General features: G+C 40.7%; 1 protein-coding gene across 2 annotated transcripts in view; it reads left to right on the top strand.

The window, feature by feature from the left end:
- Positions 1 to 27,942, top strand: part of LOC134539121 (mucin-5AC-like) — a 177,821-nt gene that overhangs the window by 134,564 nt on the left and 15,315 nt on the right. For both annotated transcript variants that reach the window (XM_063380863.1, XM_063380862.1), the window contains exons 3-6: positions 3,436 to 3,565; positions 21,024 to 21,138; positions 23,170 to 23,336; positions 26,700 to 26,848. In XM_063380863.1, coding sequence (XP_063236933.1) covers positions 3,436 to 3,565; positions 21,024 to 21,138; positions 23,170 to 23,336; positions 26,700 to 26,848 — 561 coding nt within the window. The remainder of the gene's footprint in view (positions 1 to 3,435; positions 3,566 to 21,023; positions 21,139 to 23,169; positions 23,337 to 26,699; positions 26,849 to 27,942) is intronic.

The following is a 27,942-nucleotide window of genomic DNA, read 5'->3' as shown; positions in this document are numbered from 1 at the left end:
ATGAAAACAATAAAGTGTTACAACCGAAAAAAAAAACACTATATTTGGCGCATTATTATTCACTGCCCTCCGGTGACTACTTTAAAAATCAGTAGATTCGTACATCGCACTCTTGTAGAAAGGAAAGTTTTCCGTGCGACAATGTGACGTAATTAGGAAACAGACCACCCGCAAGTTCAGACGGTTTTTTGACAGGGTCCGTAAGGTCGGTTCCAAAATGACGAAGAAACGTAAAAACGAAAACGGATCACGGAACCGCAAGATACTTGCTTTCCACTATCCGTATGCCGCTTCCACAATGCACAGAAAACCGTAACAAATTGCAACCGATGAGATTGAATTTGATGGATACAAAAAAAATTAATTTAATTGAAAAAAAAATTGAGATACAAAAACAAATCATGGACAGGATTTACATTTATAACAAAAAAATGACCACAGTGTAGATGCAAAACGCTAGATATTATTGTACTTAAAAAAAAATAACGCCATTAAAATGAAAACAAGCATGGCTGCCATCACGGCCAAATACTCGGCTTCCGAAGTTCGCATACGTGTTGGTGCAGTTACTTCAGTCCCACGTGATCCTTCTTCGCTGATGTATTCCTTCTCCACTTCCGTGTGTTTGTAGAACGAGCCTAATTTGTAGTCGTGCAGTTTAGCTATTTTTTTTGTAAAAAAAGTTAAAGATGTGTTAGTTCGTCAGGTCAGGTCTGTTACTTACCTAAATTAAATTCTCATACAATTTTTTTTCCGGTAGGGTAAATTATTTTGCATGTTTAGTTGATCGTCATTAAAATAAAATACAAGTTAAATTAGGTCTGTTACTTCGATAATACAAAAAATAATTGTTAGACTATTGAATTTCTTGCAAAAAAATCGTTATTTATTAATTTTTCTCCAGGAGTGGTACGTTTTCTGGCATGTGTGTGATCGTATCTAAAATTAAAAGTTGGTTACGTTATTCAAGCGACGATTTAAAATACTCTATTTAAAAAAAAAATTGATCTTTCAAAACATTTTTTTTCCTTAACCTAACCAAAACTAAGTATGTTTGTAGAAGAATATTTTTTTTTTTATTTTAACTGCGAATTTGCACGAGCTAGCGGTGAGCTTCGGGTATGTTCGGGACTGATTGGGGTTGAGTGAATCTTAGACCTCCCTAGGATTCCCCGCCCTTGTTAATGGGAGGGGACTTGTGACGTCAGTGCAGACAGCTGTGTTTCGCGAAGGTGGCCAAGACATGTCTATTTTGACCGCGTTGAAGGGTCTCGATGTAATGTGTACCTGACTTAAACTGTTTTATTTAAAGCTCTTGGTCAAAGTATTCTGAAATATTATTGTTTTGAAGTGAAACTTCTAATGCGACTTCCAACAAGGTTGCGTTAAACGTTTAACGCTCCTGGGGAGGGGGAATATAAAGATACAGAGCAAAAGTGAATGTGTGTTTCATAGACACATAAATAGTGAGTGTGTGTCATTTCTCTATGTCCACGAGGTCTCGCCGCGTCAATTTTCTCCTTGGGGTGAACCCGTTCGCTTAATTAAATAAACAGCTTTATCGTTGAATGATTTCATGATTTATTTTTGTTTGATTTGATACAATATGATTTCACTAAACATCAATTTCTACCCCTTCCTATTTTCATTTCCACATTACGAAGTTCACTTCCGCGCGGAGGGACTCCACGCACTATTTTTTTTTCTTACGAAATTTTTTTGAAATTCGTAGACCCATTAGAGCACTTGTATTGGAAAATTCCACAGCCACTTTCGCGCCACGAAATCTCCTTGTTTAATATTTACTTGTTTTATGTAGTGTTTAAATTGTATTAAATAAGATTTTTACTAAGTAATAAAACTTCTGCATATATTTTTGCGTAATTATATTCAAAAGTCTCATTATTGACGTTATGGTGACCTTCCAAAACAAAGCTAACGAGATGAATTATAAAATAGAGTTATAATATTGATTTTTTTTTAGTTTGAATGTCCACGCTACTGGTTGAAACATTACGTAACAGAATTTATATTTTGTCTCAGATAAAATTATTATTTTTTTCATCTAGGTTCAAAATTCTCAAATTTTGAAAAGGTAGGCACGCATTTTTTTTTTTTTTCCTTTTTTTGGTGTTGAGTCGTGAATGACTTGAATGTGGTTCGCCTGTTCAGTTGATGTCGGTTTGTCATTGGTAGAGACCTGCAAAATTCGCGGATTCATTCTGTGATAGACTAGAATTCAAACACATATACCTCTTAAATAATTTTGCTATTGGCTTACTGTTCATCTGGACGAATCTCAACCTGTTATAAACCCTCAACCAAAGAAGGATCGAATCTCAGACAAACCAGCTGAGACGACTTACAAGTCGGCAGCCAATGAACTTGCGTTATTTGCCCGAGTGTACAGGGGTATGTGCAGTCTATCCTGAAGGCCATCGAAACCGCGAATTTTGCAGGTCTCTAGTAATTGGTTTAGACACCTTGTGGGCGTTTCGAAACAACGTGAGGCCCATTCGATGACGTGTTAAGAAACTAACACAAGTGTTTCAAAGCTAAACTTGTCGCTAAATGATTCCGCGAAATATCAAGATCTGCTATGACAAGAGATAATGTTTCATTGTGAAAGCGTTTTTGCGCCAGAATATCATAGGCCTACGCAATAAATTTTGAACTGGAATATTAAAATAAAAGCTTCCTGCACTTCCTTACCACTTAGAAATCCTTACTACCACCTAGAATTTTTTCATACCTAAAAAATTGTCTGTCTGTAAAGTCGGTTTGCGAACGATAGTTTAACGTGACAACGTCATAACAAAACATTGATGAAATGATTGCATACTTTTATGAATAAAATTTAATCATTTTTATTGAATTATCATTATTTTGTATGGATACAAAGAAGCAGTGAAAGGAAATATACAATTTAATTGATAAATTTACTTTTATTTGCACTCATTAATTCAAATATGTTTATTACTTTAACGAAGAGGTTATTTTAACTATAACTTTTATACATGTTTGCTATTTAACTTCTTCCAATCTGTGTTATTCTGTTAAGGATAGGACGATGTTAGAAAAAGTAGGAAACGAATGGGAGTGTTTCAAGTTTAATGTGCCTCGAAAAAGTCAAATCGATGGTTGTTCCAATCGAGTGGAAGAGAGATAGATGCGGCGCAAGCGTACAATGAGCGTAACGGGACACAGCGTAACGGGTCAATGTGCGCAACGGGACACTTTTTTCGTGCGTGTAGCCGGCGTTCATCGATTTATTAGACGTTGTCACGTCAAAACGTCCATTGAGACACTCTTTTTTTTTCCTTTATCCTATCTGTGATTCCCGTCCGGCAGCCCGGTCAGGCGGGCGGATTGAAGCAGTTGTTGGTGCGGGCGCGTGTTGTTGACCCTCGGGGGGCCTGGCTGTTGTTTCGGCAGGTGGGCATCAACAACACGTGGTTCCTGCCGCAGGAGGGCTTCCCCGTGTTCTACCGCTACTTCCGCGACCTGATCACGTGGTACGAGGCCGACGCCGTGTGCCAGTTCCACCACGCCAACCTCGTCACAGGTCAGTGCTTGTCCTCCTCTTTCTCCTGCACGCTGGCCTGTTGGGTAGGCGACGTTGTTTTCCCTAACCTAACTAAAACCTTTGAATATATATACTGTATAGAAGTCGCCAGCCCAGGTTAAAATTTCTAATACGGTTTGAGGTAGTTGGTTAATTCACCGCCGCAATCGCCACCATCTCTAGGGCATCGACTTGTGGTGGTCCCTAGCGGACAAGTGCCGAACTCTTCAAACACCCCTTCCCCCTCCTGTTGAACGAACTTGAGCTGCAGTGAATGATGGATGAGGGGTGCGGGGTATGACAGCGGGCGACAGTGCTGCGCTCTAACGTGTAAATAACAAACGATACAGGGCGTTACGGCAGCGCACTGCAGCGGTGAAGTTCCCAAGCTGCTCTCGTACGCTCCTGAAAAACGTAGAGTAAATCCTATCCACTCGCGACTTCTATACAGTATATATATTCAAAGCTAAAACTAAAGCCCGCCGCACACGGTACAATATTCCTTACAATATTGTAAGCTAGGAGTCGTACTGGCTCTACTACTAGTTTCTTCACTCGAATTCAAACTGGATACTAGCAGCTGTACGAGCTGGGCTACTGGTTTTGCGTAATAGACTGCGTCCTATTTTCGTTGCTTGGTGTGTTCCAATCTTTTAAGTAGTGGCCAAATCAGAACTCACGAAAACAGCACGAGGGGTTGTTTACACTTTTAAGCGCGCATGTCTTGATAAACATGGACGGAAAGAAGTGGAATAGTGAGCAACTCCTCGTTTTAATAAATGCATACAAAGAAGAGCCTTGTTTGTATGCAGTAAAAAAATGTGAATTATCATAATAAAAATTTGTTGTGGAAAATATTCTCTTAACAAAACTAGTAAGGCAGCTAGAATCGTGTGCAGCAGAAACTTGTAACGCACCTAGTGTTTCAGCTTGTAGCCTACACAGTACAGAAACCAGTAAGCATTCTAGTAAGCAAACTAGTAGAAAATATTGTACCGTGTGCGGTGGGCTCAAGTGTATTTGGGAGGGGTCTGGGTTAGGGATAGTATAGAGACCGGAAAAATTCGCGGATTCATTTCGCGATATGCTAGAATCAAAATACGTTTGCCTTTCTACCGCATCGGTGATTGGGCCACAGTTGATCTGGATGACACTCGGCCCAATGATAAACTTTCAACAAAAGAAGTATCGAATCACTATAGCGTCCCAACTAACAGGTGACACACGAGTCAGTAGCCAATGAGCAGACGTTAATTTTCCCACGTGCATAGAGGATCATGGAGTATATCCCACAGGTAATTGAAATCGCAAATTTTTCCGGTCTCTAGGGGTAGATTCTAAGTGCGTCTCAGGCCGAAGCCTGTACGCTCTGATCATGCAGGGTTTAAGCCATGCGGGAGAGGAAGCATGCATCATGTGCTAGGAGGGGGATTGGCCAGCCATGGTAATGTTTTAGCCATCACTAACTCCCCTCACTGACTATACTAGACTAAAAACTAGATAAGCTGGGCCCAGGTGAAACCTGCATAGACACAGGGGAAAACCCTGGGCACTGACATGCGGGATGCAAAATTTTCATGCATTAAATAACAAGCAGGTTGGTCACGGGAAACAGAGGGATGGTTCCGGAAGAAGATTTTGACGGAGTAGAATTAGACTACTAGTCAAAGGGCTTGAGATTGGACATTGCTGTCCGCATTTCATTGGGTGACACTGGTTGTTTCGGGGGCGACTTTAGTCGTTTCCCGCCAGGCTGCCAGCCAGCCAGGGTAGACGACTGCGCGCCCCAGAGGGATACATGTACTCGCCCGGAGCCTTGCGAGCTTCGGCTTCCAGAACAGGCGAGGACAATCTTCCGAAGCCTCGTTCGGAAGAGCTCGGGTGTCACGTGGTCGGTGCTGGGTCGTTACCACAACGCCGAATGTCAAAATTGACCACAACGCCGACAGCCAGAAAACTGCTGTGTACCGCAACGCCGAAATAACAACTGAATGAATTTGTGTGTGTTTCTTAAATGTACCTTAACGCCGAAATACCACAATCAAACCTAACCTTACCCAACCTAACCTAACCTAACTTAACCTAGCCTAACCTGACCTAACCTAGTCTAACCTAACCTAACCTAGTCTAACCTAACCTAACCTTTGTGGCAGTCCTGCAATGACATTTTTCGGCGTTAGTGTATTTCGGCGTTGTGGTAATTCGGCGTTGTGGTACACATAAGTTTTCTAGCTGTCGGCGTTGTGGTCAATTGGGCATTTCGGCGTTATGGTATTTCGGCGTTGTGGTAATTCGGCGTTGCGGTACAGTCAGCGTTGTGGTCAGTTTTGACATTCGGCGTTATGGTATTTCGGCGTTGTGGAGCGTTCCCGTCGGCGCTTTCCGGCCACGCGGGCTGACGCGGAGCCTTGCAGTGACGCCTAGAGACTCAGAGAGGGGCAAACAACAAGGACAGGAGATGCCGTGTTCGGCGGGTAGTCTGCTTACAGGCGGCATACACGTACAAGTCCGGGAGTGAAGGAAGATGGTTGGTTACAGGCCACAAATAAAAAACACCTGTAATACTCTCTAACCCATACCCAAATCCTCTTCTCTTTCCCCTATAATCCCTGCTCACATTCTCCTCTCCTCCCTCTCTAACACCTACCCTCAACCTCCTACCCTACCCTCAAACACCTACCTTAATCCTGTCCTCTCCCTTTCTAACCCCTACCTTCATCCCCTGCCCACTAACACCCACTCTCATCCTCTTCTCTCCCCCTCTATCACTACTCACATTCTCCTCCCTCTGTAACGACTTGGCTCTCTCTCCTCTCCTGCCCACTAATCCCTCCCACATCCTCTCCTCTCCCTCTCTTACCCTTATCCACACTATCCTCCCTCCCCTACCCACACCCTCCTCCCCTTCTCTTTAACCCCTCAACCTCAATCTCAACTCTCCCCTCCCTCTCTAAGCACTACCCACATTACACTCTCCTACCTCGTTAACCACTACCCACATTCTCCTCTTGCACCTCTCTTCCTCCCCCTACCCACTAACCTTTATCAAGTTCTGCATCTTCTTTTACTCTGGATGTGACGATCCTGACTGTTCAGAACTGGAATCACAAAGTTCTTACAAAAATGTTGTTTATAAAATCAAAACACACAATGGAGAATAAACACTCAGCCAAGTTTCAGCAAAAAAAAAAAAATTGTTGGGCATATTAGTATAGGAATATAACATAAACCTCCGTTTTCGTCATGTTGATTTCAGGAAGGAAATGTTTATAGTACGCCTTTGCCAATATTGTTTATGGTATGTTTTAAAAAAAAAATAATTATTCGTACAGTAGCTCGGCTTGCTCTCTGTGCTGGAAGAGTCGGGACGGATGAGATGCGTATCTTGTAGTTCGCCGGCTCGCCGTCGGAGCGCGCTGGTTGCCATGGCGACGGGAGGAGATAATGGCCACCTGGTTGGCCGCGCCCGTGGGTGGGCGACTTCGGGTCCAGCCGCGTTCCGTTTCATCGCCGAAGCGCACCACGCGGCGTGGCACGCAGTGTACAGGTCAAAACAAACATCAAGTGTCATTCAAAACTGTATACAACACGGTTACTTGCTCTGAGTTAATGCTAGGGCATAGCCTCAATTTTTATTCCCAAACGACTGCTACCCTGAATATTGTTGCGACTGCAATTTCGACCGAAACGTCAGGTGATGTATTCGCCTTGGACGCCTTCGGACAATGGCCACGAAAAGCCTACGAATTTTATTGATGTGCAAGATTTTTACTTAACGCAGACAAATTATCAATAGTAAATGATGGAAAATTGTTATTGCGTGCAATCTTTTGAAACCAAAATGACGTGTTTCTGTTCCTATCTTTACACCACTAAACTTAAATTTTAGTGAGTCGACAATCAACGCAGGAAATGGAACGCGCGGTCTTATTGGGCGGTATTCCAGATTTTTGGGTAAGGCAGCGAATAAGCACTGCCTTTTTTTGGATTCAACCGTAACCCAACTCGCGGGCCGTGTTCCAGGACGTGTGCAAACCTAATCCCGGTAAGAAAATAAATCGGCAAGGGGTTTTAATAAAAGGTGCCCTGCGCGAGGCTAGAAACTGGTTCCAACTCATTTCAGCAGACGTTTCGCAACCATTGATACAATTTTTACTGTAAAAAATTCAAGGACAGCAGCACCATTGCACAAAAATGGAACCGCCTGACTAATTTTCTCAATTACCAACTCCATAAGTAGACACCAGAAAAATTCGCGATTTCAATGACCTGTAGGATATACTCCATGATCCTCTATGCACGCGGGAAAATTACATCTGCTCATTGCTACAAGACTCGTGACACCTGTTAACTGGGACGCTAGTGATTCGATACTTCTTTTGTTGAAAGTTTATCATTGGCCGAGTGTCATTCAGATAAACTGTGGCCCAATCACTGATGCAGTAAAAAGGCAAACGTATTTTGATTCTAGCCTATCGCGAAATGAATCCGCGAATTTTTCCGGTCTCTATATGTAAGTTGCGATTATTTCTTGTTTATGTCCATGCAAGTGTAAAAAACTCATTCCGTGATAGTTTCGCTATCTTAAAGTTTCCTTTGGCTCACGAATAAGATTGGTACGTCTCCCGATGTCAACGAAAGTGACTATGTACGAGTTAGTGGCGCCAGACGCGGGTCCGCCGTCTGGACGAAATAAACTAAGAAGTGAGCTCTGCGCATGCGCGGGATTCGGGCAACAGATCGGCAACGGACGGGACACCAAAAATCCGTTCCCCTAAAAGTAAGGGGACTGGCCGTGTCCCATCGTTAGAGACCGGGAAAATTCGCGGATTCATTTCGTGATAGTCTAGAATCCAAATACGTTTGCCTTTTTACTGCATCAGTGATTGAGCCACAGTTTATCTGAATGACACTCGGCCAATGATAAACTTTCAACAAAATAAGTATCGAATCACTAGCGTCCCAGTTAACAGGTGTCACGAGTCAGTAGCCAATGAGCAGGTGTAATTTTCCTGCGTGCATAGAGGATCATGGAGTATGTCCTACAGGTCATTTAAATCGCGAATTTTTCCGGTCTCTACCCATCGTGCATTAGGAACACGGTTAGGGTACAGGCGAAGCATTTTAAACACCTAAACCCTTAATTTTCGTGTCTTGGAATACCTGTGTTGGTGTCAGGTGAAGCGAGCCGAGAAAGAGAGAAAGAGAGAGAGAGAGAGAGAGAGAGAGAGAGAGAGAGAGGAGAGTGGAGAGCGGTTGCATTCCGAATGTCAGCTGATGCGTGCGGTAGAAGCTAGTGACCGGCCGAACAGATTGCCGCTGTTCATTTGTCGCCCGTGGGTTGTTTTGATCGGCGTCATTAGGGAAAGTACGCCACGGCAAACGAGGGACCGTTCTCGTATCGGCAATTAATCTCAGGAAAATAATGGAAGTAATTTCCAATCAGGGGTTTCCCGCGGACTGGGGAAAACTCAGGAAATTCAACATTTGTCCTCGAAATCCAGAGAGCACAGGGAAATGGACAATATTTTAGTTGAAAGAGGATATACGTAATCTCTCATACTGTGTAGTATTTTAATGTTTTAAACCTATTATGTGTTTAATCACAAATTATTCTACTGTTAATAATCCTTATCTAATTACTACTCTAATTAATGGTTTTTTAAGGGTAAAAACATGTGTATTCATTTGAAGTAAAATAAAAAAATAATGTAACTGATTCGCCTAGTAAAAAAAATTAATGTATCGTTTCAAAAGATCTTCTTTCTAATAATGTCATAAAGTTATGATTATTCAATAATAAACATACGAAATAGGACACACTAAAAAAGTATTTCAAAACAATTAAGCAGAAATATTGGGCCGTCGTATCAAGCACAGTAAATTTGGTCAATATAAACTTATTTGACTCAAAACTTTAGGAAGTTATATTATGGTATTGGAGAGCTTATATATTTTTTCTGAAAACAATATGGGGATAAAAAAAATAACTCACAATAATTAGTGCAGAAAAGTGCAGACAAGTGCAGAAGGGCGCACAACTGAACCTGTCTTTATGGGCACCCAAAATGTACCAAAGAACATTTACTCTACGCTTAATTACTTTTACAGGTGCCAAAATACAACAGAAATACAAATAAAGAGCATCAGCTTTGAAACAAGAGATATCATCATTAATTCTTGTACAAAAAAATTCCATTTAAAGAAAAATAAACAAACACGAATACTCAGCTCTCCAGCAACCTTTATTCGTGGAATTTTTCTGTGTCAGAACTCTCTCGTGTGCCTGCTATGTCTTTCCTCGAGCACAAATACCCTACACTCTCTTTCTCCTTCCAACCTAATGCCTCTCGAAGCCCCCAGGAATCAAAACCTCTCAAGATCCAACTAAAACGTTCTCGAACATTCTTCATTAGTCTGAAATATACCCGACACAAACTATCCTTGCTCTGATTTCCCCTTTTAATTCTTCTTCTTCCCAAGCCGGTCCACCGGACCACGGGTTCACTGGGTGTTTTGAGGGGTCCCAGTGTGATGTGGGAGATCGGGGAAGGCGCCAGCAACGCTGATAACGTCTAAAGGGCTTAGGACGCGGCCAATTGTCTGGTCAGCTGGGTGAGGCGGGTGACGATGCTGGGATGGGTAGCCTCAGCCTCTGGACCTAGCTGGATCTCTTAACAACTCTCCTGTTTTGCGTATACGGCGTATACCGTATCCACGCCCGTGGCCGGTAGGGCTCACGCTAAGAGGTCTGAGTTAACAAATAAAAGGGGAGCAATCCCTCAGACAGTCATGTGTGTCATGACGTATACATATATAAGTTAATCCTTCTTTTTAATAATAACTTAACAATGTTAATTTTAGAAATCTATCCATAACTCCCTTTTAAATGTGTTGGTATAGGCCCTACAAATTATGAAATTTCGGATAACTATAAATTATGCTTCTATAAATTATACTTCCTTGACGCGGTTGGCTCGCCGGGCGGTAGCCTCCACGGAAACTGAATTTCTATATTATAATGAATTTTCAGGCTAATTACCGCTTCCCTTGTGAGAGGACTACTCCATCAGATCTCTCTCTCTCTCCTCCCCCCCCCCCCCCACACACACACAAGGGACCTCAAGGTGAGATTTCCTAGCCCATGATAATAAAGAGAGAGAGAGGAAAAATAAAATAGATATTTATTTCTTGGCGATAAAATAAATGATTAAACAAAATTAGTGTAAAAAAAAGTCTCTTTAAACCCCGCGATAAGGCTACGGTTAATAGGGCTAAAATAGTCTAGTAGAGTTGATGTGTATCACGACGTGGCATTGTAGCGTCGACAGTTTCTTGCCAACTACACCCCCCCCCCCTCCCTTGATGTAAGCTTTTGGACATACGCCATTGCTAAGCACATTTATGTCTGTAGAAGAAAAGTACACAAAAGACAAAAAAAATACAAATTAAGCAAAACATTGCTGTTCTCGACAGGATATAAACACCACATAATATTCCATAACAGGAATATGGTCAACAAACAAAGAAAAACAAAGAAAAATGGACTAACAGAACGAAAAAAAAAACCCACAAATGATGACAGCACAAAAATATTAAACCCAAAAAAAAATTCAGCCCAACAGTTGAAACAAGACAAAAACACAGCGAAACGAAAAGACGAAACAAACACAATAAAAGTTTTCCAAAAAAACAGAAAGGAACTAAAAAAAAAAAAAAAAACACAAATGATGGCAGCACAAAAATATAGACACCCAAAAAAAAAAAATTCAGCAAAACAGTTGAAACGAGACAAAAACACACGGCAAAACGAAAAGACGAAACAAACACAATAGTTTTCCAAAAACAGAAGCAAGCGACGTTTCGGGAACTGCTATCTACTCCCGTCCTCAGGCAGAGACTCAGAGACACCCCCCCCCCCCCCCCCCCACAAATCAGCACCAACTCAACTGTCCTCTTGCTACGGCGTATCCCGTCTTTCTGGAAGCGACGAGACCTCGGCTCCACGGGGTAGATGCTTGCTGCGGGTTGCTCAGCAGGCGGGAGTTGCTTCTTCGTTTCCGCCCCGGGACATAGATGAGAGTATCTTCCTCCAGTTTCCCTCAGACTGTTCGATAAAAAAAATTTTTTTTTTTTTTAGCACTTCCCCCTTCCTCTGGAGCTGAAGAGGGGAAAGAAAAAAAAGGGGGGGGATATGATCACGGAAGGGGGGAAAAAAAAACGAGGGAGGATGAGACGTCTGCCCGAAGCAGAAAGAGATAGAGATATAAATTTCAAAAAGTAAAAGTCGTTTTCTTTTTTACTTTCGTTCCGTATCTCGTGATCCACACACAAACACACACACACACACACACACACACAAGCGATTTTGTTTTAGAAAGCCAATCGCGGTGAATCTTCGCGGAGATTGCCCTAGGTTCCAAAAGTTAAGAACTTTATAGTCTGCGTGATAAAAAGGGTGTCTGCGCTATATTTCCGCGAGCGTTTGTTTGAAGCACTAGCGGGGGAAAAAAAATGTCTGTGGAAATTGTTCGCCTGGAAATGGCGTCCGCTAAGTTGGGAATAAAATAAAATATCAAAGTCGTTAAGTTAGGATAATATCCGTCATCAAAACCATCACCATCTGAATAATTTCGTCTGAAGCACAAATTACAGCGTTCAAGGTTCGACTTAAAAGCCAAAGAATGAGGAAGTTAACGATTAGTCATGAATTTTAAAAATTTAGCTTAGTTTCTTACGCAATTTTCAGGAAGTACAAATATTATATCATGGATTTGAAGTGAACGGGATAAAAAGTTTTGATTAAACATTATAGTGACTACCAAAGTCAGATCCTGATCCCAGCTATCTTGATATTGGTTTTTTCTCATTGCTTACCGAAATTAGTCATGGAAAATATGGTGTTGCTTTCCTACTTATAAACTATTATTTTTAAACTAACATCAACTTGAATTTAAATGTAAATGGAAGTCAGTAACGCCTAATAACACCGAGATGCAGCAAAATTCACCTCAATTACATCATTTAAGCTATTTTAAAATTTTAATAAATTTTATATTTTTTTATTTTATAAACCTAAAAAATGGTATTTATAAAGTGAAAGAACATATTTGGTTTCTATCTTAATTTTTTTTTTTCAAAGTGAATACATTCAGGCTATAGTTGATACCATACAGTTATGGGTGAAGACCTACAGGGAAACATCATTTTAACTTCGAACATTGAGTTTGGATTAGTGCATGTTTCATTTACAGTAGTAGATTTAACTTATTGTCATCAGTAAATGAAGTATTTTTGCACGTACGTAAATATTTCAAGTGTCTTACCATTTACCAAAAATTGTTAACTCAATTGATTAATGTGACTGTGCTTGTTATGTACTTATTATTACATTTGTTTCAATTTTTAATGATGGTAAAGAAGAAATCAACTATTTTTAATGATGTTAGCTTTTTTTTCTAACACCGCTCCGCCGCTAATAATCAATTCTTTATTTTGAAACGGAGTCCCAAATGTAATTAAATATTTCCACAATTTTCAGTGAAAGTTGAATAACGGGGCGTAAGTGAAGGCGCCGTTTTTCTCGTAGGGATTTCGCCAACCTGTTTCCATTCTCCTCTCAGAACGCGATGGGGTCCAAATCGACCCTGCTCGCTTCGGGCAGTAAATTGCTGTTATCATCGATGTTATCAATATTGCGAAACGAATGGTTTTTAGGATTGCTGGAAAACCACTAGTGCAGAAAAAAAAACAAATTGTCCCTCGTGACATCCTTGCCTCTTGTTTGTCCGAAGAATTATTTTCATGCGGCCGTGAATATCGATTTATCGGGATGGGGGAGGAAAAGCAACTTATCTGGAAAATTGTTACAAACTGGACCAGATAAAATAAATCCAAGCCATGTACTACACTATCTCCACGCGGCATGGTGACTCAATGTCGTTGGTTGGTTTACGAGTGATGTAATAGTAATTCATAAACTATCAGTTGCATTCGTCGGGTTGGAAAACGATTTGTGTTTCAAAACGTTCTCATGCACTTAGTGTGTGGAGTGAGTTGTTTTATTTTCTAAAACCGCTAAACGATAACTGATACCTGAGAACCCTTTATTTAAATATTTTTTTACTGGGGCATAACTTCTTGGTTAGTTAATCGGTAATGGTAGGACTTGATACTAAAAAAAAGTAAATTTAATTGAAACTTTAAACATAGTGACGTTACTGTCCTTTTAAAAAAAACATGCAATTAACTATTGACGTGTTTGTTGTATTGTATTTTGCATATGATTTTAAAGATCAACATTGAAATTAGTTGTTTTACTTGCTTTATTCCCACCTTTATTTTAGTTTCAAATATTCTACCATAATTGCAGACATGGATTTATCTCATTTAATTAGTATAAAATACAGATGTCTTTATTAAAATCAGAATATAAATTCAATTATTTTTTGTAAGGAAACTTTTTTTTGAGGTAAATAGTATTTAAAGTTTTACAAATAAGTTCTTGTTTCGAATATTAGTTATCATTCTTGTAGTTGATTCTATTTCCCATAGCGTCGTCTATGACACACTCGGTTGAACGCCAATCAATTTCGACGTAATTATTCAAGATCTTTCGGTAAAAACAAATACTACTATGCGCAAGAGAGATTGCCAAGTCACCCCTGTCGCCTACACGTCAGATAAACATTTTTTACATGAGGCCTTTATTTTTAATTTTAATGTTCTTGATAATATTGTATTCCGCAAAAGATAGATAACATCAGAGTGCTATAAACTTACGTCGCGAATAGGGTGGCGAACACTAATTAAACAAGGGGGGCGGAAGACTACCATAATGACAGTATTCCGCCTGGCCTCTTCGAAAAAGGCGGAAAAGTACCATTACGGGAATCTGCCATACCTTCAAAGGACGAGTCGGAATTCTTCCATATTATCGTATACACCCTATGGAATGAGTACAGCAGCATTGCCCTCGAAGTAGTGTATAGAATACTCGGTAGGTAGCGCTGTCAACCCTCTAGCTGTTTCTCAGGTTAACTGGCTTCTGACGGTGATAGTTGCAATTACAAATAACGTCCAGATCGCGGACGAGAAGAGATAAATGTTTACAAAAATGGGTTATAGGGAGCAGCAATTTATTCTTATCAAGACGATTTTTTAAAAAAAATCAATAGGGTAGCTTTCCATGCACGAAGGAGAATTCTGCCAAAATTTCTAATACATTCTACGGAATGAGGAAAACGGCCTTACTAGTAAAATCCGAATGTAACTAGCTTCAGAATGAAACATACACTGATACATATCAATAACTTTACGACAAAAACACGAAAAAACACAACACACAGATAATTAAAGATTGATGAAGTTCATATTAACTAATTGGTTATAATTGGTTAATTTTTTTTCATAAAATCTTAAACAGAAACTAAAATGAAGAATTCAAAATAAATATGTAGATTATAAAAGTTTTAAATAACTTTTTGCTTAAGTTTTTTTACCAATGAATGTTTCTCGATTATACGCATATTTTAACTAAACACACTCTTTTAATATCTTACTTTTATTTCAAAATAACTTTACCATCGACAGTGTAAACTATATATATATAGGTATAATACTAGTCTATAGTTCTATATAATTATTGTACAACGGGACTGTAAGTTTGTTTACAGAAAATCAGTTAAAAAATGTCCAGACTAGTTATACAAATTATATTTCACTGTTATGAAATTACATAATTCATGCTGAACGAAGAACATAAGAATACATAAATTTGTTCGTTACCGAGGTTAGATGTTACTTCACGTACTTCACGTGTTATTGACACACGAAACTACAGTAAACTCGTGGAATAACATAATGTCAGTGTTAAGAAAACCGCAAGTATTCGCTTTACCACTCTGGTTCTGGGGTAGAGCGCCTGCCTTGTGACTTGTAGGACCCGGGTTCGCGCCCCGGCTCCTCCAAGGCGGATTGCCCAGATAAAATGGTGGCATTTTTTCTGGTAGGAATACAATCCTGTGTAACAAGTCAGGCTACCAAAGAAACGGTGGGTGGAACATAAAATACCTTCCAGGTGGCTTCCAAATGGGGAGCCCGTTTCTTTTCTTGGGCTCCCCATGCGGTGGCCATTCCGGGGGTTTCTCCGGGGGAACGGAGTTTTGCAAAAATATTTTTTGTAGTTTTGTAGCGTTTTAGTTTTTAGTAACTGTAGCATTGTCATTCCTACATTAAACAAATTTGCTTTTGTACATAAAATATTTGAATTAAGTGTGTATCAGTCAGTGAGTTGTTGTATACCAATGTTCTGTGTTCAACCATTAATCGGTATATATTTTCTTTAAATATATTTGTCAGTTAAATTTCAGTCACAAACTATTGACCAATACCTCTGTTATGTAGTATTTTAGACGTTTTTCACGAAAATAAAAAATTATAGACAAATAAATTTTATTCCTAAAAATGTATTTTCAATCACGAAGATCGTCTTTAACACACACAGTATTATGTTTTAATTATCTTACAGATAGATGCTTTGCAGTCAAATTTGCAAATGCAATTACAATTTCATGATATTAGGTGTTCCACAAAGTAGTAGTTTATCTCAATACTCTTTAATATTTAATAAATGATATTCCAACTGTAATCGGAATTGATCAAGAAAAAGTGCTGAAGGAAAAATATAGAAATATATTTGTGAAACTATTCAGCAAGATATTTAAGCTGTCCAGATCTAGTCTTCAAGTTAAAAAAAAAACGTCTCTGAATTACGATACGTGAATAACTAATCCAATTAATTATAATTATCACATTATGACATTAAACGTGTTGTCCACTTTTAATACCTTCGAGTTATAGTGGATGCCAAGTTTTTATTTTTTACCAACATGTAGACAATAAATACTATTAGCTGCACTTGAAGATCTTAGGTGTTATTACATTTACAACTTTCTCTGCATCAATATTGTATACTTAGTTCTTCAAATTAATTAGCTATGAAGTAGAATATTGTGTCGTAACTAATTTTGATTGCAAAAGAATTTAAAGTATGCAGAAAATATTCCTAAATTAATATTTTAGAATTTCAAGCTTTTAAATTCCTATATTTAATTTGCATGTTCTATTTACCAGACGTCAATCAATGATACACATTTTATTATACACGTTTTATAACCATTTTTGATGCTTCAGACATAATATCTCGGTTTGGATTAAGAATTGCAACTTGCAATTATTGAATTAGCGACACTTTTAAAACTATTAGTAACTATAAAATTTGTAAAAAAAAATATAACTCTTTTTAAATAATCTAGAAACATTAATTGGTCAAAAAGTTATTTAAAACTTTTATAATCTACATATTTATTTTGAATACTCCATTTTATTTTCTGTTTAAGATTTTTTTGAAAACCAAAGTAACCAATTAGTTATTATGAACTTTATCAATCTTTATTTATCGGTGTGTTGTGTTGTTTCGTGTTTTGTCGTAAAGTTATTGATATGTTTTGTGTTAATGTTTTTTTGGTGGTTATTTTATGTGCTTATATGGTACCTATTTTTTATGTCTGTGTTATAAGGCATTTTTGAAAGACTGCAAGCCTGTGTCTCCCCTAGAGTGCCTGTGCTGCTTGCCCTGTGCTAACAAACCTCGCATTTCAGCATCTTAAAAACACATTTTGTAGACTAAATAATTTAATGTGGACATTAAAAATACATTAATAATCTTAGTATCTGAGTGTTCTGTCGCCCTAAAAATGAAAACATTACATAAGAAAACCTCTGAAAATTTGCGTTGGATTTGCACAAGTGTGTAACAATGTAAATTTTACGAGTAAGGCCGTTTTCTTCATTCCGTAGAATGTATTAGAAATTTTGGCAGAATTCTCCTTCGTGCATGGAAAACTACCATATGGTTTTTTGTTTCTTAAATCGTCGTAATAAAATAAATTGCTGCTCCCTATAAACCATTTTTGTAAACATTTCTTTCTTCTCGTCCGCGATCTGTAAGCTTTAAAGTTAAACTGAGAAACAACTAGAGGGTTGAAACAACTAGAGGGTTAACAACGCTACCTAGCGATGTATTCACACTACTTCGAGAGAAAAGCAGCTATACTCATTCCATGGAGTATATAAGAAAATATGGCAGAATTCCGCCTCGTCCTTTAAAATTATGGCAGTTTTCCATTATGGTACTTTTCCGCCCTAATCAAAAAGGCCAGGTGGAATACTGTCATTATGGTAGTCTTACGCGCCCCGCAGATTGTACGTTCACCAAACAACATTAATTTTTATATAATGCCTTCGGTATCTGATTTGTCATATCACAGGCCAATGTTAAACATTTTCCTCGAATATTAATTGAAATGAATAGTAAGCTACCATATAGTGTATGTTTTGAATTAAAATATTTAGTACGTAGGGAATGTCTCGTTTTGTTATTTTTATTTTAAACTATTACACTAAAAGCGACTCGCTGACATAGAAGATTCACGAGAAAAACCAACGGCCGTGACTCTCGATACAGCCCCACCGATTTTTTCTATAAAATTGGTAGGATGGTTCCTTACTGTATGTCATGGCTAATTCCTTTCATATTGACGCGTTGTGTTTTGTCGTCTGCATTGACCTCGCTATTTATATGTTTACGGACAAGCAAGCATTTCAGAATAAGAAGAAAAATAATATCGGAAATAGGCTATTCTCCTGGTAAATAAATATAAAACTGATTTCTTGCTTTCATAAATTAATATTCTGAAATAATTTCGTTGTCATGGACACAGTTAAAATATAGGCCTAATGTCACAACTACTTAATAAAATTTAAACAGCAAACACAAATCGCTCTCACTATTGCGTATTCACATTTGTGATTGTTTTGATCTATTCTTAATGGCAATTGTTTTTCTGTACATCTGTATGTTAAAATACTTTTCTAATGGTTTTCACAGCACATGCTAAAAACATAATGCTGGAATTACAATACCCTGTAGCAGCCCCTAGATGACAAAAACACCACAGCCATTAAGAAGTAAGGTCGTAGTGAAGTCAGCCCACGAAAAGTGAACCCCAACAGCCCATCAGAAACATAATGTGGGTATTATTAAAGATGTAGCAACGTAAACCTTTTTTTTGTGTGAGATAATTCATGCTTAAGTTAAGTTTATCGTTCTTTTGATAGACATGACGTAAAATAAACTCAATTGAATTGCCACCTCAGTACTATATGTAGATGACTATACACCTGATGGTGATAATCGGTTGTTTAATTTCAAACATATAATATAAAGCAGGTAATGGTGATTTTCGGTCACTAGGTTACATTTAATTTCAACTAGTGACCTGGAGTTAAAACTTTTATTAGAATCACAAAACTTTGTATGCTTCTTATTTAGACAAATTATTTCTAAGATAATAGACATAATTTAATCATGTCTTTCGAGAATTAGAACTGTATGGTCGCGTTTTAACTTATGATGGTTTTACATTATGGCACTTTTCCGTCACAACCCGGAAGAAAGTCTTCGATTATGGTTGTCTCCCAGTATGGCAGTCTTCCGTCGACGCCCTTCAAAACAGGAGTAAATGTGCCATATTGGAAAACTAACAAATTTTTTATTTTTACAGATCGTAGTTATGAGAATACAGTGCTGCTTCCTATTAATTTTTTCTATTAGTGCGCGATCTGTTGAGTTAAATTATGACTGAAACTACAGAGAGTAACCGTCAGAATTGCTATCCGTAACCTTTTAAGTTAACCTTTGAAACAACTAGGGGGTAACAGCGCTACCTAGCGATGTATTCACACTACTTCGAGAGAAAAGCAACTGTACTCATTCCATGGAGTGTATAAGAAAATATGGCAGAATTCCGCCTCGTCCTTTAAAATTATGGCAGTTTTCTGTTATGGTACTTTTCCGCCTCTTTTGGAGAGGCCAGTCGGAATACTTCCATTATGGTAGTTTTCCAGTATGGTAGTCTTCCGTCGCCCCATATAACAAATGAAATATAATTATTCTGTCAACCAAGGATTTTTTTTTAGGTGGAAGTTCTTCATCAATTAAAACATTATTTGTAGTTGATTTATTAAATGCCTGTTATCAACAACATTATTTGAATAGAAGTATATTCTGAAGTGTGATTAATAAAGGTTGTAACTTCATTACTAATCACTGTAGGAAAAATAATTAAGTTTTGTTTGCACGTCGCCATTTATCTTAAGAAATCCAAGTTGGAAGTTGACTTTGTCGCTCGAAAACACACCCTGTATATACCTACCAGTGTGTAATATATGGCATTGTTTTCGTCCGCTCCGGGCTGCAGCGTCTGAAAGGTACTTTGGAACTACTTTCTCGGCGCCACATGTGACGGGAAGAGGCGACCTGTGTCTGCGTATTGATTTGTTTGTGCTCCTTGTGTGAGGGGAGGTGGTGTTGGAATTTTGGAGTGGGGGGAAGGGGAACTTTGCGTCATGTGACGCCATTAACCCCCGTATTCCCCCTTCCACACACATATTTATTCTCCCGGGCTCTGTCGCTACCGAGCTCCGAGTAAACATACACTATATATATTTCTTCAACGACTGCTTTGAAATATTGACACAACGTTGCATTCAAATACGCGGGTGTTTTTATATACCTATGTCACACCTGTGGGAGGTAAAAAGATAGAAAATATGTAAAGGTCAAACATATATTTTAATAGCTTTAGAGTGATATATATAAAATATATGGATAAATATAGAGGTATATAAGATAGAGATAGTGATAGAGATAAGAAAGATAAGAGAGATGCTTTGTTAATGTACCTACTTCAAAGGAAATTCCAAAAAAAAAAGAATATATGTTTAAGGCATTTTGGAATTTCTTTTGAAGTAGGTACACATTAACAAAGCATCTTATATATATATATATATATATATATATATATATATATATATATATATATATATATATACATATATAAATATCAAAGCAGTCGTTGAAGAAATTTCTGAGATTTAAGATTTTTAACGAATGAACAGGTACATTTTTATTTATATAGATTTTTACTGCTCACACACACAACACACACACACAGCCATGCGTTTAGGATCTAGCGTGTTACATAACCAATACCACCGCACCACATTAGCTGCCTCAGGGAAGTCAATGGAAATTTCGGAGCTGTAGACAATTATATTTACATTTTATACCACATTTAAAACGCAGCTGGTCTGGAAATTTTTTTCGCGGAAAGTACTCGGCCATATGATGAAGATTTTGACAATTTTGGAATGTGGTTCCTTTTTTGAGTTGTTTTCAAAATTGTTTGGATGGCTAGAGGAAGTCGCGAAGTCGTGTGTGTTCGGTATGAGAGAGTTGGTGCTGTACTGGTCGTGATCTGGAACGGCTGGAACTTGTCCATGTCACCGCGTCACCACGTCGCGCGGCTCGCTCGGGGCGCGGATGACATCGCAGTGGACAGCAGCGAGCAGTTCGACACGAGCCGCGCCTTCCTCAAGGAGCTGGACGTGACGAGCAACGTGTGGATCGGCCTCAAGAGGGGCAAGAAGGAGGAGAACTTCTCGTGGACGTGAGTCCAGCCCACGTGCCCTTTTCGGTCTTGAAACCTTCCTTCTTTTCCCCCCCAAAACTAGAGACCCGGAACAATTCGAGGATTCAATGACCTCCAGGATGGACTCCAATATCCTCTGCAACACTCGGGAAAATGCCAACTGTTCATTTGGCTGCTGACTTGTGAGTCGTCCTCGACTGGATGGGCCTGCGATTCGACACTTCTATGAGCGAGGGGTCTCTAATTGGCCCCCAGTCCTCCAGATTAACAGTGGACCAATGGCAGAAGCAGCACTAAGGTATGATTATTTGAATTTTAGCATAACACGAAATGAACCCGCGAATTTTCCGGGTCTCTACCCATAACTAGAGACCGGAAAAATTCGCGGATTCATTTACGTGATAGGCTAGAATCAAATAAACTTTTGCCTTTTTACCGCATAAGTGATTGGGCCACAGTTCATCTGAATCACACTCGGCCAGTGAAAAAAAACCTTTAGCAAAAGAAGTATCGATTCACTAGCGTCCCAGTTAACAGGTGTCACGAGCCAGTAGCCAATGAGCAGGTGTAATTTTCCCCGCGTGCATAGAGGATCATGGAGTTATATCCTACAGGTCATTGAAATCGCGAATATTTTCCGGTCTCTACCCATAACCTACCCTAAACTAAAGTTGTATCCAAATACGCAGCACACACGTCATTATGAAAGCATAAACATGTCAAGAACGTGTTTCACATGTTTGAATCTGAACCTCAGAGGGATAAGAATACACTAAGTCCACTTTTGGGAAAAATGAAATTTTAAACCATAAACTTGACCACCTTTTGACGTGATTTCTATTGACATCTAAAGATCGATATGTGAAAAAAATGCACATACTTTGGGTAGAAATTACTTGTGTGTTTAAGTGAAACACTTTTTTCAAATGAAAAAAAAATGGTTTTTGTGTGTACGGAAATATTAAATTTATTATAATAACTAGCTAATTCCCAGTATGAGTTGTTACGCCTTTTTCATTTTTTTAATAAATTTGTTTGAAGTAGGTACACATATACAAAACATCTCTCTCTCTCTCTCTCTCTCTCTCTCTCTGTGTATGTGTCTATATATGTACCTCTATAAATCTCATATATTTCTTTATATATAAATATTCCATTATATATCTCTGTATATCTCTATCTCTTTATATATCTCAATATCATTATCTTTCTCTATCTCTCTGTGTATCCATGTTTCTGTCTCTTTATATCTTTCTATATACTTATATATATATATATACCTCGCTCTATCTCGCTATCTCTTTATATATGTACCTATATCTCCTTCTTATCTTTTTACCTGTCACAAGTGTGACATAGGTATTTAAAAAAAAAAACACGCCCGTGTTTGATGTGTCGACATTTCAAAGCAATCGGTGAAGAACTTTCGGAGAATTTAAGATTTCGAACAAACGTTCACAATTTTTGTTGATATGTAGAGACCGGAAAACTTCGCGATTTCAGTGACCTGTAGGATATACTCCATGATCCTCTATGAACGCGGGAAAATTTAATTTTCCCATTGGCTACTGACTCGCGACACCTGTTAACTGGGCCGCTCGTGATTCGATACTTCTTTTGTTGAAAGTTTTTCATTGGCCGAGTATCATTCAGATGAACTGTAGCCCAATCACTGATGCATAGAGACCGGAAAAATTCGCTAATTCATTTCGCGATAGGCTAAAATACAAATAGTTAGTTATACCTCAGTGCTGCCTCTTCTATTGGCTCACAACTCCCCTGGATGACTCTGGGCCAATGAGAAACGCCCAACCAAAGCTTTATCGAATCACAGGCTGCTACGCTGGGACGTCTCACACGACAGCAGCCAATGAGTGGGTGGCATTTGACCGAGTGTAGGTACTTAGAACTATGGAGTTCATCCTGCAGGTCAGTGAATACGCGTATTTTTACGGTCTCTAGATATAGATGAGCAGATGAAGAGTGAATGTTTGGATGTGTGGGAAGACCAGACACGGACGTGCTGTGATGGATGCTCTGTGACTCCAGGAGCATGAGTCCCCTGGAGCTGCGGGCGGACGGCGGCTACTTCCTGGAGGCTCCCCCCGCCTCAGACACCCCCCTGTGCGTGGCCTCCGACCCGGGCCGCGACTACCGCTGGCGCTCCTTCGGCTGCGGCGGGCCCCAGGTGGCCACCTTCATCTGCGAGCTGCCAGGTCTGTCCGTTCCCCCGTTTTTTAAATTTTTTCCTAACCTAAGTTAAAACTAAGTGTGTAAGGGAGGGGTCTAGGTAGGGAAGACTCTAAGTGCGTCTCAGGGCAAGCCCTATACGCTCTAAACATGCGGGTTTTTTAACCATGCAGAAAAGGTCACGTGCATCATGTGCTAGGAGGGGATTGGCCAGCCATGGCAGACGTTTTCGCCATGACTAACTCCCCTCACTCTTAATTCTAGACTAAAACTAGATAAGTTGGGCCCAGGTAAAACCTCCATAGACAGAGGGAAAACCCTGGGCACATACATGCGGGATGCAAAGGTCATGCATTATTACAAGCAGGTGGATTACAGGAATAGAAGGATGGTCCTGGAAGAAGAGTGGGGCGTGGTAGAAGTTCTACTATGCAAGGGGTGGGGCACTTGGACTTTTAGTCCGCTTTGGTTTGGTCAGGTCTGGTCATTTTGGGGGCGGCTTATGCCGTTTCCCGTCGTGCTGCCAGTTAGCACTCATTGTGGCTGTGTAATATGATCGTGTAAGTGGGGCGGTCGCGAACTGTGGCGTCGGACTAGACTCCAGAGTGGTGACATAGCTTCAGGTCGACCTGTCGCCAGTAAAAGGCTGTCGGTCAGTTAGAGAAATTGCCACCATCTGTCAATGAAAAGTCCTAGCTGCAGTACTACGCTGTGTGAGCTGCGGTCGCGAGCAGGGCATCGAGCCAGACTCCAGAATGGTGACATAGCTTCAGGTCGACCTGTTTCCGTTCCCCCGGGTACCTCACACACACACACCTCCCCCCATCACCTCTCCCTCCCACCTCCCGAACCCATCACTTCTCCCTCCCACCTCCCCCATCTCCCCTACCTCCCACCTCTCGAACCCATCCCTCCTACCTCCCCCCTCCCCCATCACCCCACCCTCCCACCACCCGAACCCATCCCTCCTCCCTCTCCCCTCCCCCATCACCCCTTCCTCCCACCTCCCCAACCCATCGCCCCTCCCTCCCACCTCCCCCATCACCCCTACCTCCCACCTCTCGAACCCATCCCTCCTACCTCCCCCCTCCCCCATCACCCCTCCCTCACCCCTCCCGAACCCATCCCTCCTCCATCTCCCCTCCACCATCACCCCTCCCTCCCACCTCCCCCATCACCCCTTCCTCCCACCTCCCCAACCCATCGCCCCTCCCTCCCACCTCACCCATCACCCCTCCCTCCCACCTCCCCAACCCATCGCCCCTCCCTCCCACCTCCCCCATCAACCCTCCCTCCCACCTCTCGAACCCATCCCTCCTCCCTCCCACCTCCCCCATCACCGCTCCCTCCCACCACCCCCATCACTCCTTCCTCCCACCTCCCCAACCCATCCCCCCTCCCTCCCACCACCCCCACCCCCACTCATTCCCACCTCCCCAACCCATCCCCCCTCCCTCCTAACTTCCCCAACCCCCTCCCTCCCACTCATGGCGAAAACGTCTGCCATGGCTGGCCAATCCCCCCCTAGCACATGATGCACGTGACCTTTTCTGCATGGTTAAAAACCCGCATGTTTAGAGCGTATAGGGCTTGCCCTGAGACGCACTTAGAGTCTTCCCTACCTAGACCCCTCCCTTACACACTTAGTTTTAACTTAGGTTAGGAAAAAAAAAAAACTTCGCCACGAGAAGACTGCGCGCCAGATCGGAAGCCTGTGAGGAACGGTGTGGTCAGTGCCGTAGCCATGATTTAGAGAAAGTAATTTTTCTTAACTGAAGTAAAAAAATATATATACTATCACACTAAATTCACATACTTTTAGAACTCCGACGATTACACATAGAAATTTAAGTAAAACTGAGCATTTTATCTTTGACGTGATAACGTCTTATAAATCGATGAACGCAGGCTGCATGCACGAAAAATTTGTCACTTTCCGCCTGAGCCGAGCGTGCAAGAACCGGCCAACCACCGTGCGAGAAAATCTTCTATAATATCAAACAGGTTAAGGTGGGCTTTTTAACTAATTGTTCGTGATTATATTTAAACAAATTATTTTAAAAAAATTTGCAAAAAAACTGTAAATAATATTCGAAAATTAAAAAAAAAACATGCAATTTTTCATCGAATTTTTCTTATGGCGTTATCACGTAAAATTATCGTCCATAAACCGGCTTTACAGACAACTCCCCTTTTTTTTATGTGTAATTGTTTTTCTTAGCTGAAGTAAAAAAATATATTATCACACTAAAATCACAGGGGATTGTATACGTCTAGAACTCCGACGCTTACACATAGAAATCGGAGTAAAACTGAGCATTTTTTTGTTGTTTTTTATTTATTATATTTTTTTCTTAATTCAATGTTTGACGGTTTGGTTAAGATAAGTAATAAATACATATATATTGATGTTGTTAAATACATAAAAAAAAAAACACGTGTCAAGTAACACGTGCACAGATCGGCAATGAACGCAACTCACGTTGCTTTCGTGCACGAGTGCTTGTCTGGCTGCAGTGTTGGAGGAGACCACTGAGGATTGCAACGTGGTATATCTCTGTAACGGTGTGCAGTGGCGTAGCAAGCGGGGGGCAGGGATGGCCCCCGCCAGGGGCGCCGGAGCACAGTGGCGTAGCCAGGATTTGTGTATGGGGGTGTGTTAAGAAGCATGCCCCCCCCCCCCCCCCGTATTAAAGCGGGGGGTCCGGGGGTCTCCTCCCCCGGGAAAATTTGGATTTTAAGATGTAAAATAGTGCTATTTTAGCAGTTTTCGGTACTTAAATTTAAATATTGTAATGGTAAAAATTTTTATTAATTTTAATATGAAATTTGTTTGAGTGATGAATAAGAAATTAATTAAATATTTGGTGCTAAGGGGGGGGGGGTTTGAACCCCTAAAAGCCCCCCTGGCTACGCCCCTGCCGGAGAAGTGGACCGGGGGGGGGGGGGTCGCCACCGTGACGGTTTCGTGTTATTGAACCCTCCTCCCCCCCACTTCTCTTTTAATCCAAGAGGGGGCGCTGTTTTCACTTCTGGCCAGGGGCGCCAGTCACCTTAGCTACGCCACTGGTGGTGTGTGGTTCTTAAAAAAATACCACACTGTTGAGTCACAAACTTCATGAAAAAAACATAAAGAAACTAAACAATATACATGACATTCTTTATACCTATGCATCATCTTAGAGGAAATGTTTGTAGTCTCTTTGGAATACAGGCTTTTAATTTAATGTTCTGTTTTCATGGTAAGAAAACTAGTTCTTCTATCTATAGGTTGGGTGGCTTAAGATTTCCAGCGAATGTTGCTGATGAAATGACAAGTTAATGCCAAAAAAAAATCATCACTGCAAGACGGGGGGAAGGGGTCGTGACACCGGCGTTGTGGTTCGCAGTGCCCCGCTGGGCCAGCAGCCCCGACGGCTGCCTGCTGACCTCGCTGCCCTCGCTGACCGTGACCTTCCTGCCCGAGCAGGCGGCGGTCGAGCTGACCTCTGACTGCGGGCTGGACGGCACCCGCCGCATCGCCTGCAAGGGGCCGGCGGTGAGTTGGGGTCCCGTCGCTACTTACAAGCACGCGAGTTGTGCCTGTTCTAGGTTGTGTGTTTGTGAGTTATGACAGTTCTAAGTTGTGTGTTTCTAAGTTATGACAGTTCTAAGTTGTGTGTTTATAAGTCGTGTGTTTCTAAGTTGTGATAGTTCTAATTTACGTGGTTCGGCGTTGTGTGTTTCTAAGCTATGACAGTTCTAAGTCGTGTGTCTCCAATCTATGACAGTTCTAAGTCGTGTATTTCTAAGTTGTGATAGTTCTAAGTTATGACTTTCTACGTTACGACGTTTCTAAGTTACGTGTTTCTAACTTATGAACGTTCTAACTTATGGCAGTTCTAAGTCATGTGTGGTTCCCTTCCGTCGCGACGCAGCTCGAGTCGCCGGAGCAACTTTGTTTCCCGACCTGCGCAGACCCCGGTGTCAGGCGGCGGTCACGTGATTTCAGCGGTGTGGGAGTGGAGTGGAGGGGATCAGTTGCCAGATGCCAGTTGTGCGCTGCCTGTACACGCCGCTCCCGAGATAGTGCACCGCGGGTCGGTTCACACGATGCGGTGTTAAGTGGGATACACCTTTCAGCCGCATGGCGAAGAGAGTGAAGTGTGTTCGTGTACGTTGTCCTTGAGGGAGGAGTTACCCTCCCTTACCTGCAGACAGGAGCGTAGCCGGGGGGGGGGGGGAGGTTTGGGGTTCAACTCCCCCCCTCCCCCTTAGCACCAAATCTTTAATTAATTTCTTATTCATCACTAAAACAAATTTCATATTAAAATTAATAACATTTTTACCATTACAATATTTAAATTTAAGAACCGAAAACTGCTAAAATAGCAGTATTTTACACCTTAAAATCCAAATTTTCCCGGATCCCCCCGCTTTAATACGGGTGGGCCATGCTTCTTAAGGGCTCCGCCTACCTGGTCACACAGACGGTGCGCAGAGCTTCAGGAAAAACAACGCGATTTCAAAACTACTCAAGATATCCGAGTGAGGGGCTGCTTACGAAAAGCATTTAAGAGTTCGCTGAGGCCCGAAAAGTACTTTAAATTTTGGATCATGTTTTAAATTGTATTTCTAGAAGAGTTAAAATGG

Source organism: Bacillus rossius, chromosome 14 (assembly GCF_032445375.1).
Source record: "Bacillus rossius redtenbacheri isolate Brsri chromosome 14, Brsri_v3, whole genome shotgun sequence".
In the NCBI taxonomy this organism is placed as follows: domain Eukaryota; kingdom Metazoa; phylum Arthropoda; class Insecta; order Phasmatodea; family Bacillidae; genus Bacillus; species Bacillus rossius.
The sequence above is the reverse complement of the archived record's forward strand: the minus strand, read 5'-3'. Positions and strand labels throughout refer to the sequence as shown.